The sequence below is a fragment of the Mustelus asterias genome, chromosome 7 (genome assembly GCF_964213995.1).
Source record: "Mustelus asterias chromosome 7, sMusAst1.hap1.1, whole genome shotgun sequence".
In the NCBI taxonomy this organism is placed as follows: Eukaryota; Metazoa; Chordata; class Chondrichthyes; order Carcharhiniformes; family Triakidae; genus Mustelus; species Mustelus asterias.
Window position 1 is genome coordinate 96,839,718 of NC_135807.1, and position 18,746 is coordinate 96,858,463.

Here is an 18,746-nt window from a genome sequence, read left to right on the forward strand (position 1 = left end):
AAATGGCCTCTTTCTGCACTATAGGGTTTCTATGATAAATTCTTTGAGCAGGTGTCAGTGCTTGTTCGGAATGAGAAATACTGTATTACAATTACATCTAAAACTTATCCAGCAAATGACGCAAGAGTAACCTCAACATCACAAAATAATTGCATGTGTAACATCGCTGAATAACTACTAATAAATCAAAAAGCTCCACATGTAGATGTGCACATCTGTTGAAGCCACAGGCCTTGGCATTGTCGCACCCTGTAATGGTGTTGCACTGATACTCATCATGTTGAGCAGAGTTTGCTTAGAAATAGAAAGCTCTTGCACTTTCAGCAGTGACAATTAACCCTGTGCAGTCCAAAAATATCAGAAATATACAAAGTGGGAAATTGTGAAAGGGGCTTCCCTTCCCTCACCCTCTGCATGTCCTTTCGCATCTCTGATGTACGGGTGCCTCCATCAGCAAATCGCAGCCTGTCGAGGTTGGCTACCGACTCCTCACCAGCATTTGAATTAATTGGTGCGACGGGTTCTCCTGGATTCAGAGCAATAAATAAGAGTATGTCAGATTCCAAGAACTGTTTTTCAAAGTATTGAATTAATTCAAGTATGCTAGGAAGAGATCTGAAAATAATTCTCCCACAAGGGAAATGTGGGCTGCAAAATTTAGCTGCAAAATCCCCAAAATCTAGCCAGGTGTAAAACCTGAGCTTACAAGAACAAAGCAATCATTGCAAAGTACACTTAGATCAGTTGGTATCACATTATCTGCAAAAGTCAGGATGTTCTGGGGTTCAAGGCCCGTTATGGATTCCAAAGTGTAATCTAGAAAGATATTAGAGTGAAATACTGACAAAAGTTTGCACTGTCAGTGATGCTGTCTTTCAAGTGATCTGTCTTGCAACTCATGGCATCGTTTCAAAAGTAGGGAGGTGCCACAATGTCCTCAATTAGTTAATCTGCTCAGCCTGGTCATTTATTGCTTGAGATTCTGATTGTAAGCATACTGGCTACCACACATGCCCTTCTAATAATCAACTCATTTCAAAGTAATTAATTAGTTATAAATCATAGAATCACAGAATCACTACAGTACAGCTATTCGGCCCATCGAGTCTGCACCGACAACAATCCCACCCATGCACTATCCCCGTAACCCATGTACTTACCCTGCTAATCCCCCTGACACTAAGGGGCAATTTAGCATGGCCAATCAACCTAACCAGCACATCTTTGGAATGTGGGAGGAAACCAGAGCACCCGGAAGGAAACCCATGCACACACGGGAAGAATGCGCAAACTCCACAGTCAGTCACCCGAGGCCGGAATTGAACCTGGGTCACTGGTGCTGTGAGGCAGCAGTGCTAACCACTGTGCCACCCCTAAAGCTGAGGAAATGAAAGATGCTTTACAAAATTAATAGTAAAAATTAACAGCACAATACTGAGAGCCAGGGAAATTTCACTTTTCTGGGGAAATATGTGGAAAGATCATATGGAAGTAAAAAAACACTAACTTTAAATCAAAAGTAATGAGGAATGTTATTTAAAATATTCCATAAGAAAAGGGAAGCCAAAAGTGGCACTACTGCTCTCATCCACTGCTGCTGTTATCAAAATCAATGGCTCATTCAAAAAAGATGTCTTGATTTTTAATGTTTCTATGACATAGAAACCCTACAGTGCAGAAAGAGGCTATTCGGCCCATCGAATCTGCACCGACCACAATCCCACCCAGGCCCTACCCCCTTATCCCTACATATTTACCCGCTAATCCCTCTAACCTACGCATCTCAGGACACTAAGGGGCAATTTTAGCATGGCCAATCAACCTAACCCGCACATCTTTGGACTGTGGGAGGAAACCGGAGCACCCGGAGGAAACCCACACAGACACGAGGAGAATGTGCAAACTCCACACAAACAGTGACCCGAGCCGGGAATTGAACCCAGGTCCCTGGAGCTGTGAAGCAGCAGTGCTAACCACTGTGCTACCGTGCCGCCCCCGTAAGATAATTGGAGCAGAGGGGAAATGAGAATTTTATTTGCCATGTTATGATTTGGAATCCAGTGTTTAAGAGGGTGGTGGAAGCAAATTCAATAACAACTTTTCAAAAAGGAAGTGGCTAACCAATTTAAAAAGGAAAAAAAGATGCAAGGTTTGGGGAAAGAGCAGGGGCTGGGACGAAGTGGATCGTTCTTTTCAAGAGCTGCCGCTGGTACAATGGGCTTCTTCTGGCCCTCCCTACAACAGAGGAGCAAGTCACCAAGGAAATGCTGACCCTCCAATGATGTATTTAATGTTGCCTTTGATGGTGCTGTCAATTTTATGATTAGCTGAGATTAACTTTTAAGGAAAAGACTACTAAAATGTCTCAATTTGGGTTTGTGGCACAGCTGCTTGTGGCTACATTTTATTTAAGTCCTAAGTGGTGTTATAAATTATGGATGTCGCTGCACAGAAAGTCACTCAGCTGCAGTTCCAGTACATTTCCAATCAACACTCTGGTTAAATGAAGCTCCCCAACATTCATGTTTTGCCCTGCATAAAGCATGATATGACTGATCAGTTGAGAGACCAATATTTAATCTCCAAATCACTGACTCAGACATATAAAGCAGAAACCAACATACCCTGAAACAAATAATTTTCTCTATGGTGTTCATATTTCAGCTGAGAGGCACAGTGCTATTAGAGGGAGTTCCAGGATTTTGACCCAGCGACAGTGAAGGAACAGCAATATAATACCAAGTCAGGATGGGCAGTGGCTTGGAGGGGTCTTCCAGGTGGTGATATTCCCATGTGTCTGCTGCCCTTGTCCTTCTAGTTGGTAATGGTCATGGGTTTGTAAGATGCTGTTGAAAGAGCCTTGGTGAGTTCCTGCAGTGCATCTTGCACATGGTACACACTGCTGCTACTGTGCGTCAGTGGTAGAGGGAGTAAATATTTGTGGCTGGAGTGCCAGTGAAGTGGACTGTTTTGTCCTGGATGGTGTCAAGCTTCTTGAGTGTTCTTGGAGCTGCACTCATCTCGGCAAGGGAAGAGTATTCCATTTCACTCTTGACTTGCGCCTGGAAGATTGTGGACAGACTTTGGGGATTCAGGAGGTGAATTACCTGCCGCAGGACTCCTAGCCTGTGAGCTGCTCTTGGAGCCACAGTATTTATATCACTGGTTCAGTTCAATTTCTAGTCAATGACATCCCCAAGATGTTGACAGTGGCGATTAGGTGATGGCAATACCATTGAATGTCAAAGGACTATGGTTAGATCCTCTCTTGTTGGAGATGGTCATTGTCTGGCACTTGTGTGGTGTGATCGTTACTTGTCAGCACAAGCCTGGTTACTATCCAGATGTTGTTCCATTTGGACCTAGACTGTCTTAGTATCTGAAGGGTTGTGAAGAGTGCTGAACATTGTGAAATCATCAGCAAACATCCCTATTCTGACCTTATGATGAAAGAAAGGTTGTTGATGAAGCAGCTGAAGATGGTTGGGCCTAGGACACTACCCTGAGGAACTCCTGCAGTGATGTCCTGGGACTGGGATGATTGGCCTCCAACAACCACAACCATCTTCCTGTGTGCCAAGTATGACTCCAACTAGAGGAGATTCCCCCCCCACCCTCCCAATTCCCATTGACTCTAGTTTTGCTCGGGCTGCTTGATGCCATATTTGGTCAAATGCAGCCTTGATGTAAGTAAGGGCTGCCGAACAAGCCTGCGATGGACTCTTCCAGGCACACTTCACTTAATGGTTATGTAAAGCCATCTGTGAGTGTCATCAGAAACTCTGTATCCTGCCGGCCCCCATTAGCCTCCCCCCAAGATACTTATTCTAACAGACAACGAGCTAACCATCATTCATCCATATTGCTCTTCATAAAAACTGATCAAATATATTCACTTGAAGTCTACTGTCCAGAGTGAATGGGTCTACAATGAAGCAGAATCCATCAGAATGGGGAATTCACATAAAGGCTTTCCTGCTTTGAAATAGACATTATAACTCCATTAATGCTTGTGCAAACACTCACGTGAATTCCCTTATTCAACTAAGATGTTGTTCTCATCTACTTTCTATTACTTTTACTCAGTGTAACTCCTATACCATTAGCTGAGTTAGGCTCCTCGCTCCTCTGCTCGGTAACCAGTAATGCCCATGGTGGGCATCCTCTAGATTTTTAAAGCCACGAGGGCCCCGCTGTAAACTGTGAAGGGCCAGAATTGGACATCTGTCAATTACTCAGCAGGAGAATATCCGTGTGGCTCTGTATGGAGGGTGGCATGGGATTAGAAGTAGGAGCACCCAGAGAAGAATCCTCACAGCCATGTGTCCTTTCCCCACCTCCCTTTTCAAGACACTCATGCTAGAAATGAACTCCTCCATTCTCTCAGACAGTGTACTGCCCTGGAAATGCTGACAATTTCCCCTGGCTACTCCACAAGTTCCCTATTAATGCTTGATCCGTGAGTTTAGTATCTATGCCCAACTGAGCAGAGCTTGGAGTGTATTGTGTCCTCCAAAAGGGACTCTCCATTGCTTGTCCCTGTCTCCAGCACCTATTCCTACTTACATGTGATTTGCTCTTTACCATGTGACATTCTACCTATCACTAATGCACACCTACTTGAGGTGTGTGTGTGTATCTGTGTTGATATCCCCACCTAGGTTGTGAGTGTGCATCTTCCATTCATTCTCCTGCTCTCAGAAAGCTTTACAATCAAGCTTTCAAGCAGCCAGTCAGACCCCTCCCAGGGCCTTTTAAACAGAGAGCCTTCATTCTGAGTGTAGGTAGGTTATCATCACTCCTGCATTTTGGTCGGCCAGAAAACCTGGAGGCAACATATTAGTGCCGAGTCTGATTTAAACAGCAACAAAGCCTACTACTTCAGTAACGGGTTGCTGACTTGCTACCCACCTCCCTGTGCATGTGGATCTGTTCTATTAACATGCTGTTGATTATCTCCATGCAAAGACTGCTACAGAAGATAAAGGTGGAAAGTATTACGGGTAACATATTAGCATGGATACAGGGTTGGTTAACGAACAGAAAGCAAAGAGCGGGGGTAAATGGATGTTTTGCTGATTGGCAATCAGTGACTAGTGGTGTGCCTCAGGGATCAGTATTGGAACCGCAATTGTTTACGATTTACATAGATGATTTGGAGTTGGGGACCAAGTGTAGTGTGTCAAAATTCACAGATGACATTAAGATGGGTGGAAGAGCAAAGTGTGCAGAGGACGCTGAAAGTCTGCAAAGGGATATAGATAGTCTAAGTGAGTGGGCGAGGGTCTGGCAGATGGAGTACAATGTTGGGAAATGTGAGGTCATCCATTTTGGTAGGAATAACAGCAAAATGGACTATTATTTAAATGGTAAAAAATTGCAGCATGCTGCTGTGCAGAGGGACCTGGGTGTCCTTGTGCAAGAATCACAAGGAGGTGGTTTGCAGGTGCAGCAGGTAATTAAGAAGGCAAATAGAATTTTGTCCTTCACTGCTAGAGGGATGGAGTTTAAAAACAGCGAGGTTATGTTGCAGCTGTATAAGGTGCTGGTGAGGCCACACCTGGAGTACTGTGTACAGTTTTGGTCTCCTTACTTGAGAAAGGATATACTGGCACTAGAGGAGGTGCAGAGGAGATTCACTAGGTTGATTCCGGAGTTGAGAGGGTTGGCTTATGAGGAGAGACTGAGTAGACTGGGGCTACACTCACTGGAATTCAGAAGAATGAGGGGAGATCTTATAGAAACATATAAGATTATGAAGGGAATAGATAAGATAGAAGCAGGGAAGTTGTTTCCACTGGCAGGTGAAACTAAAACTAGGGGGCATAGCCTCAATATAAGGGGAAACAGATTTAGGACTGAGTTGTGGAGGAACTTCTTCACACAAAGGGTTGTGAATCTGTGGAATTCCCTGCCCAGTGAAGCAGTTGAGGCTACCTCATTGAATGTTTTTAAGGCAAGGATAGATAAATTTTTGAACAGTAAAGGAATTAAGGGTTATGGTGAGCGGGCGGGTAAGTGGAGCTGAGTCCACGAAAAGATCAGCCATGATCTAATTGAATGGTGGAGCAGGCTCGAGGGGCCAGATGGCCTACTCCTGCTCCTAGTTCTTATGTTACGTTACTCCTTGTCCGAGTTTGAACCATATTTTTTGTATCAATGTGGAGGAAATTCTGCATAAAAGGATTTTCATAATCCAACTACAGCTTGAACTTTTTTTCTAGGAGATTCCATTAAGTACTATAAACAGCGATCAAGAGAAACTGCTATTATTACTAGTAAGAAGTCTCACAACACCAGGTTAAAGTCCAACAGGTTTATTTGGTAGCAAATACCATTAGCTTTCGGAGCACTGCTCCTTCATCAGATGGAGTGGAAATGTGCTCTCAAACAGTGCACAGAGACACAACATCAAGTTGCAGAATACTGATTAGCGGAACTTGGCTATCAGTTTCTGCTCAGCGACTCTGCGCTGTCGTGTGTCGTGAAGGCCGTGTCGTGATAGCCAAGTTCCGCACACATGAGGACGGCCTAAACCGGGATGTTGGATTTATGTCACATTATCAGTAACCCCCACAGCTTGCCTCCTGGGCTTGCAGAATCTCACTAGCTGTTCTGTCTGGAGACAATACACATTTCTTTAACCTGTGTTTAATGTTCCCTCCACCCACATTGTCTGTACCTTTAAGACCTGGCTGGCTGTAGGATTCGCATTCTAATCAGTATTCTGCAACTTGATTTTGTCTGTTTGCACTGTTTGAGAGCAGATTTCCACTCCATCTGACGAAGGAGCAGTGCTCCGAAAGCTTATGGTATTTGCTACCAAATAAACCTGTTGGACTTTAACCTGGTGTTGTGAGACTTCTTACCGTGTTCACCCCAGTCCAACGCCGGCATCTCCACATCATTATTACTAGTAACAGGTTTAAATTCCAAAGCAATCTAAATGAGGTAACTATCTGTAAAATCTAAATTATGCAGCCTAATATTTGTCCTGTTCTTACACACCCCAGTTGGCGCACACAAGAAAGCAAATGTTGGTAACTATGTGGAAGGGCAATACTGCTGATAGTTAATGACTGCGCTGGTTATCTTACTGCACAGTAAACTGCTTTCACTTTTTTCCCCGACTGTAGCTCCCAGTCAAGCCTAAGTCCCTTTCTACTTATGTGCCATCAATCATATCCTGAACAGATCCACAAGGAAAAGGCAGGAATGAAAGGTGCAAAGGAGATCAATAGTTAGAAATTAAAGTTTAAAAGTTTATTTATTAGTGCCACAAGTGGGCTTACATTAACACTGCAATGAAGTTACTTTGAAAATCCCCTCGTCGCCAGAGTCTGGCACCTGCAGGGGTACACGGAGGAAGAACCCAGCACGCCCAATGCATCTAATCCAACTTGCCAACCCACTCATCAGAACAGTCCCAGCAAAGCTGTTTTTCTTCACATTTCAACCTACACAAGCTTCCCACACAATGTTTCCTGATTTGTATTGCAGGTTATGATGCAAAAGAATTACTTGCACCACATTTTCTCCAAGACTCCTTTTTAACCCTCAGAGTCATAGCATTTTGTGATAATAGTTTTGCACGCATTATTTAGTGTTGGCTATTGTACACAGGTTTAAATGTAGATTTTAAATTCTTTTTCTAAAAAGCATCAGTAAGATTGGCTGATAACATGAACCACATGAGGCTCAATTACCTCCCTGTTGTTTGGTCAGGAAAAATGCTGGACCTCTGAGCATAGATTTCCACTCACAGAGTTGCTGGTTAAATGTTGGTCCTTAAAAATATACATTTCAAAAGATTTGTGAAACGAGTGAGGTGTCAGATGAACAGCCATGAGTTGCTCTGGCACTGCTTGTTTGGATTTGAAATAAAAGACAAGACTTACCAGGCTTGCAAGTTTCTGCTATGGTTAGAGCACAGGCACGACCAAACACCACCAAGTCAAGGAGAGAATTTGCTCCAAGTCGATTAGCTCCATGAACTGAAGCACTGGCAGATTCACCACAGGCATAGAGGCCAGGTACCACAACATCCTTACCGTTTGTCTGGTTTATCACCTGCAAGAGGCAAAATTCATGTTTAAACATTGTGTGCTACATTTTCATACTCTGACTCATAATACTGGTGACTAGCGAGCCCACCAGCAGCAAATGAGGGAGACAAACAGTCTCTGATTGAACAGGTAGTGAATACCGCTGGCTGTGAATGTGCTGATGGTTGTCTGATCCAGAGAAGCAAAGGTGCAGCAGGGCCGGTGACTGGGGGAGCGAAGGTGCAGCAGGACCAGTGACTGGGGGAGCGAAGGTGCAGCAGGACCAGTGACTGGGGGAGCGAAGGTGCAGCAGGACCAGTGACTGGGGGAGCGAAGGTGCAGCAGGGCCGGAGACTGGGGGAGCGAAGGTGCAGCAGGACCAGTGACTGGGGGAGCGAAGGTGCAGCAGGACCAGTGACTGGGGGAGCGAAGGTGCAGCAGGACCAGTGACTGGGGGAGCGAAGGTGCAGCAGGGCCGGTGACTGGGGGAGCGAAGGTGCAGCAGGGCCGGTGACTGGGGGAGCGAAGGTGCAGCAGGACCAGTGACTGGGGGAGCGAAGGTGCAGCAGGACCAGTGACTGGGGGAGCGAAGGTGCAGCAGGGCCGGTGACTGGGGGAGCGAAGGTGCAGCAGGGCCGGTGACTGGGGGAGCGAAGGTGCAGCAGGGCCGGTGACTGGGGGAGCGAAGGTGCAGCAGGACCAGTGACTGGGGGAGCGAAGGTGCAGCAGGGCCGGAGACTGGGGGAGCGAAGGTGCAGCAGGGCCGGTGACTGGGGGAGCGAAGGTGCAGCAGGGCCAGAGACTGTGCAGTGAAAGTCAGCAGGGCTGGCGGCTGGGGAAAAAAAAGATAAGGTGGGGCTTAGGTCCACGGAAGGGAAGATGTGGCAGAACTGGGGAAAGGGGGAGTGAGAGTGTGGCAGGACTGGAGCCCAAAGAGGCAAATGTGTGGCAGGGCCCGAGCCCGGGGATGTGTAGGTGTGGTGGGCCTGGGGAAGGGGCATGACTCGTGAGAGGCAGACCCCAAGGTGGGACCTGGATGATGGAGGTGCAGAGGTGGGTGTGTGAGAGAGATGGAAAGTGTGAATGTGAGGGAATGTTTGTGAGTGTGAGAAAGAGAGTCAGGGTGTGTGTTGGGGGAGGGAGAGATGTTGTGTGTGTGAGAGAGAGAGAGAGAGAGAGAGTGTGATGGAGTCTGCTGGGGAAGAGGGTGTGCATGTGCTGGAGAGAGAGTGTGTGCGTGTGTTCATGTCCATGTCAGTCAGCCTTACCCCCACACATCCTCACCCACACGTACAGTGAGCAAGTTAACAACAAGACTGGGAGTGACACACAGACATTCAACTTTTTTTGGAAATTCTTGTGCATTTCTGAAATTAGGTCATCGAGGAAAAAAATGGAAATGTGGCCCCCTTGCAAAGGGTTGCACAAGCCTGGTCTCGATTGAGTGCTCGGGTTTCGAGAGGGAGGCTTGAACCCACAATCTTCTGATTCAGAGGCAAAAGTGTCCCCACTAATCCAAGGCTGACGCCTATAGAATTTGCAGAAATTAAACCCAAAAGTCTGCGATTACCTGTCCTCTATAGTTGGTGGGGACACCTCCCATGTTGTAATGCACTGTAGGAAGAACAGGAATAGGCTCTTTGGTGACATCCACACCAGCAAAAATCATGGCGGTTTCTGAAATACCAGGCAATCGCATTGCCAGCTGCTCAGGGGGCAGGTGGTGCAGTTGTAAATACACATGATCTTTGTTAGGGCCACAGCCTCTGTTAAGACAATAAAGGCAAATGTCAAAAGTCACAGAAGTCTAGAGAAAGTACAATCCCTATACATATGCCATCCATGCTTCTAACAATCAAATGTCCATGTAGCAGAATTAACAACCATCATCTATCGTCTGACATTCAGACAGACATTGCAGCGGGATCTTGATCAACTGTGCCAGTGGGCTGACGAATGGCAGATGGGAGTTTAATTTAGACAAATGCGAGGTGATGCATTTTGGTAGATCGAACGAGGGCAGGACTTACTCAGTTAACGGTAAGGCGTTGGGGGGAGTTATAGAACAAAGAGATCTAGGGGTACGGGTTCATAGCTCCTTGGCGGCACGGTAGCACAGTGGTTAGCACTGCTGCTTCACAGCTCCAGGGTGCCGGGTTCGATTCCCGGCTCGGGTCACTGTCTGTGTGGAGTTTGCACATTCTCCTCGTGTCTGCGTGGGTTTCCTCCGGGTGCTCCGGTTTCCTCCCACAGTCCAAAGATGTGCAGGTTAGGTTGATTGGCCATGCTAAAATTGCCCCTTAGTGTCCTGGGATGCGTAGGTTAGAGGGATTAGTGGGTAAATATGTGGGGGTAGGGCCTGGGTGGGATTGTGGTCGGTGCAGACTCAATGGGCCGAATGGCCTCCTTCTGCACTGTAGGGTTTCTATGTTTCTATGAAAGTGGAGTCACAGGTGGACAGAGTGGTGAAGGCGGCATTCAGCATGTTTGGTTTCATTGATCAGAACAGTGAATACAGGAATTGGGATGTCTTGTTGAAATTGTTCAAGACATTGGTAAGGCCACACTTGGAATATTGTGCACAGTTCTGGGTCATCCTATTATAGAAACGATATTATTAAACTAGAAAGAGTGCAGAAAAGATTTACTAGGATGCTACCGGGACTTCATGGTTGGAGTTACAAGGAGAGGCTGGAGTAGATTGGGACTTTTTTCTCTGGAGCGTAGAAGGCTGAGGGGTGATCTTATAGAGGTCTATAAAATAATGAGGGGCACAGATCAGCTAGATAGTCAATATCTTTTCCCAAAGGTAGGGGAGTCTAAAACTAGAGGGCAGAAGTTGAAGGTGAGAGAGGAGAGATACAAAAGGGTCCAGAGGGGCAATTTTTTCACAGAGGGTCTGGAACAAGCTGCCAGACGTAGTAGTAGAGGCAGGTACAATTTTGTCTTTTAAAAAACGTTAGTTACACGGGTAAGATGGCTATAGAGGGATATGGGCCAAATGTGGGTAATTGGGACTAGCTTAATGGTTAAAAAGAGGGGCGGCATGGACATGTTGGGTCGAAGGGCCTGTTTCCATGCTGTAAAGCTCTGACATTAATTCTCTGCGCACTGGCGCTGCACGAAAGCAGTGGATACTACTGCATGGAGATGCTCACGTGTGCGCGCATGTACTCCGCGACTTCTAAAACAACGTGGGTACATCTGTTTTTTTTCTCTTTTGTTGTGGCTATGGGCGGTAATAATTTCAGAATGGCTTATGTGTCTGCCTGCCAGTGGGCAACTTTCTGAATGTTTTGGGTCGTAACAGGCATATAAAAGTGTTTATTAAATATCTTTTAGTTTGTTAAACATTCACCCGAGATATTGATGATGAAGGAGCAGCGTTCCAAAAGCTCGTGATTCCAAATAAACCTGTTGGACTTTAACCTGGTGTTGTGAGACTTCTTACTGTGCCCACCCCAGTCCAACACCGGCATCTCCATATCATCTCTTTTTTAGGGCAAAGTAGAAGAGCTGGAAACCAGACTGATTACAGACATTGTCTTTAGTTAGTCCTCAGCTATGCGAAATAAATACGGCAGAGGGTGAAAGATATGAGTTTCAAGTTGTTACAGATATGTTTCAGCTCTAGCCGCAGTTGTTTGAGAAAGCAGTTTTGGAAAATACCCAAGGACAGGTTCTCTTCATTGCGCCTGGGGAATGATCAATCCCCAGGTTGATGAGCTCTCGTCCCCACTACCCTCCCCTGGTAATTATTTAAGTCTTCCTTATTAAATATGTCTGGACCTAAACTACTATACATTGGCATTAGGCAGAAGGGGGGTCTGTGTCCTCAGATTCCTGCCATTATTTTCTTCACTGCCTTATTTTGCTTTATAATGCCCGTGAAGTCCTTGGGATGTTTCATTACAATAAATGCGCTATATAAATGCAAGCTGATGTTGTTGCCTGTTAAATACCCAAGCAGAAGGCTGCCTAGAGAAATCTGGCACTGGGGCTTGTGCAGGGAGGGTACCCGGTGTAAATAAATGATCCAAGACAGAATAACCTTAGACGCTCTATGTACATCAAGTAAATTGTGCCTGATATATCCTACAATTGATAATTGGCAGAAGTCGTAGATCTTTTGTGATTTACTCAATTTCGTGATGCCTCTATTATCTGAATTAAGGTGACGTTTGTGCTCCAATACATTACAGGACATTCAGGCTGCAAATAATTGGAAACAGATTTCTCAAAAATAACTTCACACACAAACTTGATACAATGATAATGGAGCTGTTGATTAAAGAATCTCAACTAATTAGATTACAACAGACCCAGACAGGAGGCGAGGAAAACTGCAGGGGCAGGGCGCTTTGGGAATCATAGGTCCAAACCCATTCATTCCTTTCAAACATGCTATACTCCATGTATGGTATATCTCAAAATAATCATGTACATATCCTCAATATTATTTTTCTGAAAGAACATTAATTGGGATAGTCATAGTATAAAAGGGTTCAGAGGGAGCGTGGATTTCTTGAAATGTATTCAGGGGAACTTTTTATGTCAATATATTAAAGGCCAACAAAGGTTGGATATAATTATGGGGAACAAAGCCAGACAGATGTTTGAGGTGGCAGTGAGGGAGCATTTTAGTGACAGCAATCACAACACAGTACAATTTAACATGGAAACAGAAATTACTGGAAAATCTCAGCAGGTCTGACAGCATCTGTGGAAAGAGAGTAGAGCCAACGTTTCAAGTCTGGGTGACCCTTCGTCAGAGCTGTACACTTTAAGTTTGTTATGAAAAAGCCAAAAGATGGTCTGCAAAAAACGATTTTGGATTGGGGAAGGGAGATTCTATTAAAATAAGGCAGCATCTGGCCAAAGTAAACCGGGAGCAGTGGGAGTGTTTGAAAAGGAAATGGGGAGAGTACAGGCTCAGCATGTTCCCTTTGGGGTGAAACGTAGGAATAACAAGTCCAGAGAACCGGGATGTCTAGGAATATTCAGGACTGAATAAGAAAAGAGAGGCTTTTAGCAGGTACAAAGGGAGCAAATAGTAGAGACTTTAGTGGAGAATAGAAAGTGCAGGAGGGAACCTGCGGAAGCAATTAGGAGAGCAAAGGGGGACATGAAAAATCACTGCTCGGTAGAATTAAAGAGAATCTCAAGATATTCTATAAATATGTTAAGGGGAAGAGGATAACCAGGGAAAGAGTAGGGCCCATTAGGGACCAAAGGAAAAATTTGTACAGGAGCCGGAGGATATTGGTAGGGTTAAAATAGTATCCTGTCTTCGCTCGAGGGGAAGAGAGGTCAGGGACAGAATTCAGGGAGAGGGACTGTGAGGTCCTTGAACAGTTTGACAAAGATTGAGGAGGTATTGGAGGTTTTGGCAGGCTAAAAGTAGATAAATCCCCAGGTCCAGATGAGTTGCATCACAGGCTGCTGTGGAAGGCAAGGGAGGAATTTACAGGAGCTCTAACCCAAATTTTTAATTCCTCTCTGGTCACAGGGGAGGTGCCAAAGGACTGGAGGACAGCTAATCCGGTTCCACTTTTCAAGCAGGGTGGTAGAGATAAACCAAGGAATTGCAGACCAGTGAGTCCCACATCTGTGCTACGGAAACTATTGGAAAACATTCTGAAGGAGAAAATTAATCACCACTTTGAGAGGCAAGGTTTGATCAGGGATAGTGAGCATGGCTTTGTCAGATGGAAGCCATGCTTAACGAATTTGATTGAATTTTTCAAGGTGGTGATCAGGTGTCTAGATGAGGGTAGTGCAGCTGATGTTTTGATTTTAGCAAAGCACAAGGTCCCACATGGGTAGGGCAGAGGGAGGGCGGGACAGACGGAAGGTGGGGCGAGGGACAAAGGCACACAAACCCATAGGTAAATCTTACCGTCCTTCACGAATTTCAATTGTCATAGATCGTGAAACCACATCTCTTGAGGCAAGATCCTTTGCAACAGGAGCATAGCGCTCCATAAACCTCTCTCCCTCATGGTTGATGAGAATTCCACCTTCACCACGACATCCTTCAGTGATGAGGCAACCAGCACCATAAATTCCTAGGGCATACAACAAACATAACTTTCAGGCATTTCCTGATCTAAAAGCAGGATTCAGGGTACAAGTCAAACAAACAATCCAATGTGATTGATCATTCTACAATTATCCAACACAGATGTAACAGCTCTGAAGAAGAGTCATATGGATTCAAAACAGTCACTTTATATTTCTCTTCACAGATGCTGTCAGACCTGCTGGGCTTTTCCAGCATTTCTGTTTTTGTTACAGACAAGAGCAGTTGTCACAAATTATTTTAAAGCATTGTAAACTCACCTTGTACTATAAACTCAATGCTTTAAGTTTTTTAAAGAGTCAGCCTCGACTCAGTGGCAGTACCCCACATCTGAGTTAGAGGATTGTGTATTCAAGCCCCACTCCAAAGACATGGAGCTGACACGCCAGTGCACTACTGCATATGAACCTAACCCTAGTGCATTCTTGGGTACGAAGCCATCTGCCCTCGCTGGTGGACGCAATGAAATCCCACAGCATGGTTCAAAGAAAAGGAGGCCAGTGTCTTGGCTAATATTTGTCCATCAATCGAAATCTAAAACAGATAATCTTATCAATAATTTCATTTGCTTAGGGTAGCATGACGTGTATAACATGCTCCTGAAAACCTACTGGTGAGAAATTGGGATTTTCTGTGCTGATTTCTGGGCATTGTGAATGCTCCCAGAGCTCCACACCACATGGGCACATCTCGTAGGACTATTCAGGCTACAACATCATTTCGGTGAAGCCATTAGAGCAAGCGAGCTTTGAATGCCTACTAGACGTATGCAGAGCAAGGACATCATAACATCAATCAGCACTCTAGTACTGTCAATGTGGAGCTCAACCAATATCCACTACACAGCTGAACATGCATTCAACAGCAGCAACACCAAAGGGATCATCAACTACTTACAGCAATGCTTTCCAAACTTTTTCCGATTGTGACTCCATTTTAAAGACTTTGATGGGGCCTCGGACCCAAGAATGTATTAGATTTTTGGGGTCAGACAGAGAGAGAGGAGATGTCCCCTTTTCCTCTTGCTCTGCCACTTTTCGTTCAGCTCGCATCCAACCCTTGTTACAGGCTTGCTGTCTCCTTGTCCCCCTGGAGGTTTTCTCTTTTTTATATTCATGTCAAGAATGCATTAGGGTTAGGGCCATGTGTAGAACTTCAATGCCGATTCCCAGGACTGTCCCAATAGCATCTTCATTTGACATTCGTCATTGCTTCCTCAGATTCACAAGCCCAAATCATCTGTGACCCCAATGTACCCCTGACTTATAGGTTAGTTGCTGGTTTATTTCCAAGTGGCAAAACCATTGCTCTCACACAGAAAAACTTTGTTTGAGCACCCATTCTGTAAATGAAGTCCCCTGGCATCATTGAGCTTGCAAAGCCATTCTAGTCATATCCTTTTTAGTTGCTGCCACAAAATCACTTAAGGCCTTCATTAAAAAAAAAGAAATAAAATCAAACGAAAACACTGGGTATGTGTGGAAGTAATCCATGTACCTGTGGGGTGAAACTGGACAAACTCCAAGTCCTGATTGGGTAATCCAGCTCGAGAAACCATGGCACTCCCATCTCCAGTACTTGTATGTGCTGAAGTGCAACTGAAGTAAGTTCTTCCATATCCACTGCCAAACACAACAAATATTTACCCAACAGCTTAACTTCACATAAAAGCTATTTGCCTATATTTCTTATCCACAATCTTATATGACATCTTGTGATCAAATTGTACTTTTTAAAGGACAATTTATCGCTCCATTAAATTTCAGTTTTAATTCAGTTCTTGGTGGACAGGGGAATGATTTCTGATGTTGTTTATAAGGATGTCCAATAGATATTTGATAAAGTCCCTTAAAAGAGACTTAATTTAAGGGATTATGGAAAAACATGAAATTATGTTCCAGATCAGCCATGATCTCACTGACTGGCAGCAGATTTGAAATGCTTCAACCAATAACTGGGTGAACACATACAAACTGCAGGATGAGCAACACCCCCATTGTATTTTCCACATTTGTTCAGGGCAAATACCAGGGTCTAGTGTTGCAGGTTGACAGAGCGGACCTATGGACCTGGAGAGGGACAGACTTGTGCAAGTGCTCTTTGAACTCAGGGGTGCACATTATAAATTCCATCCCTCTCCAAAAAATAAGGCTGTTCCCACTAAAGCACTTCACAAAATTTAAAACAGATGGCAGTACATTACCACTAAATAAGGGCTGGTTAAGCATACATTTTACCACATACCAAGCTAGATAACATAGACGTTGGAGGTGACGACAGCCCAGGCTCGACCAAATCCCGGCTGAGGCAGGGATCGGATCAAACACAATTAACACAAGACACGGTCAATGAGGTTTCCTGGACATTTCTGAATCACCTAGAGGAGTTGGAGAGGTTTTCCACATTCCTTGTTTTACACTTCTCCTAGGAGATTATGTCACCTTGCTTTGATGCATTAGGCATCAAAACTCTATAGAACAGGCGACATCAGCGGTGAGTAACCTGTGGCCCGGGGGCCATGCGCAGTCCGTCTGGATTCTGATTGTGGCCCATGAGACATTTTATTGACCGGTGGCCGCACGCAGGGTTGCCACATTCCACTGATTTCCATCCGCGTTGTTTTATTCCTACTGGTATAAGTGAAGTGATACACACATAAAAGAAGGATAAGTGAAGTGAGGTGCATACTGATTACACACATTGACTGTGAGAGCCACGCGCTCTCCCTGTGTTTAAAATGTAAAAAGTTTTTTTTTAAAGTTTATTTATCAGTCACAAGTAAGGCTTATATTAACACTGCAATTAAGTTACTGTGAAATTCCCCTAGTCACCACACTCTGGCACCTGTTCGGGTCAATGCACCTAACTAGCACGTCTTTCAGACTGTGGGAATAAACCAGAGCACCTGGAGGAACCCACACAGACACGGGGAGAACGTGCAAACTCCACTCAGACAGTGACCCAAGCTGGGAATCAAACCCAGGTCCTTGGCGCTGTGAGGCAGCAGTGCTAACCACTGTGCCACCCATTTCTTTTGTTTTTATCATTTGAAGCTGATGATGGTTCTATTAATAAACAAATTAAGCATTTTCTATAACTCATTATGAAATATTCAGCAGGTATTAAATCTTATATATGGGGTCACGGTTAGTGAACAAGTTTGATTTTAATCTTTTGGTCCACTAAAATGAAGGAGGGCCACTCATGCAGCCCACTCATTAGCCTAGATTGCCTATCACTGGGCTAGATTGACCAGCTGGTCTTTTTCATCCAATATTTGTGTGTGTTTGTTCATGTCCCTGTCACATTTGATTTTTGCACCACCAAAACTTAGCACCTGGATTCAAACTTAGAGCTTTATGTTGCTTCTGAATCAACACAGTGTATCAAGTGCTCATCAGGATGCAACAGTGACAAAGCTGTGTGGGGTAGTTGATGAGTTCGGATGGAATAAAGTACTAAGCAGAGAAAAAAAATTTCCCGTAACATTTTCCTCATTGTGGTTTCATGCTAAAATTTGGAAAACAAAAATCAATATAATTCTAAATTTAATTATGCCCTTAAGGAAACCACTGTAACATTGTAGGATTACTTCAGTATCAGAACTGTATATATGCATTTTATAATTATATATAAAATATAAATGTTAGAATGGTATGCTTTCAATTTTAAGTTGCATTGTTCTACGATGAGCATCTTCCCAGCTGCAATAGTTTTTCTTGAATAATTTTAGTCTATCATACTTGAACTATCTTTAATTGGTGATGATACTGTTGCGCTTTTTGGTTCCTGAAGCATTGGTTTCGTGGCTCCCTAATTTGGGGAATGAGTGGCAGGCAATACACAAGATAACTTAATTTTATGTAGCACCTTGCAATGTGCATAGCATGTCCCAAATGCTTCACAGCTAATAAGTACTTGTTAAGCATTGCTACTATCACATAGGAAAGTGTAAAAGCTAAATGTGTACTGCAAAGTTCCACAAGCAGGAAACAAAGAAGCCATTTTGTTTCAATCCTGTGGACCAATGGGCTCTTGCTGACTAGAACATTGGAAGTACTCAATGTGGGGTGAGAACTTCGACATTCATTTTAATAGGCTTTGCTTTAACCTCTCCTCTGTAGACTGGATTCCCACAATTTAGGAGTACTAGCTGTACACTTGCAAAGCAAATGCAGATACCCATTCTTACCCAGTAGCAAGCACAGTATTATTGGCTCTAAACCGGTGAATAGAACCATCTTCCATACACAGTGCGATGACACCTCGACACTCTCCGTTCTCCATCAGGAGGTCCAAGGCAAAGTATTCAACAAAGTAGCTGGTGTCATACCGCAGTGACTGTAAAAACATATTATAGCAACTCTGATTATCCAATAGCAAAAAGGCAATACATACACCTGCATTTTCTCAGAAATGTGGACAAGTTAAAATTGTGCATCAAAAACAGAAAATGCTGGAAAATCTCAACAGGTCTGATAACATCTATGGAGAGAGAACAGAGCTAACATTTCGAGTCAGGATAACCTTTCACCAGGGGTGTTACATTAGGCATTAACCAAAGCTCCGATGAAGGGTCATCCAAATTCAAAACGTTAGCTCTGTTCTCTCTCCAAAGA

At 44.4% G+C, this 18,746-nt stretch overlaps 1 protein-coding gene across 1 annotated transcript in view; it reads right to left on the bottom strand.

The window, feature by feature from the left end:
• sdha (succinate dehydrogenase complex, subunit A, flavoprotein (Fp)) overlaps positions 1-18,746 on the bottom strand; it is a 48,297-nt gene that overhangs the window by 15,015 nt on the left and 14,536 nt on the right. The window contains exons 6-11 of the mRNA XM_078216535.1: positions 18,320-18,468; positions 15,625-15,749; positions 13,945-14,113; positions 9,616-9,811; positions 7,899-8,070; positions 408-526 (exon numbers count right to left, since the gene is read on the bottom strand). Coding sequence (XP_078072661.1) covers positions 408-526; positions 7,899-8,070; positions 9,616-9,811; positions 13,945-14,113; positions 15,625-15,749; positions 18,320-18,468 — 930 coding nt within the window. The remainder of the gene's footprint in view (positions 1-407; positions 527-7,898; positions 8,071-9,615; positions 9,812-13,944; positions 14,114-15,624; positions 15,750-18,319; positions 18,469-18,746) is intronic.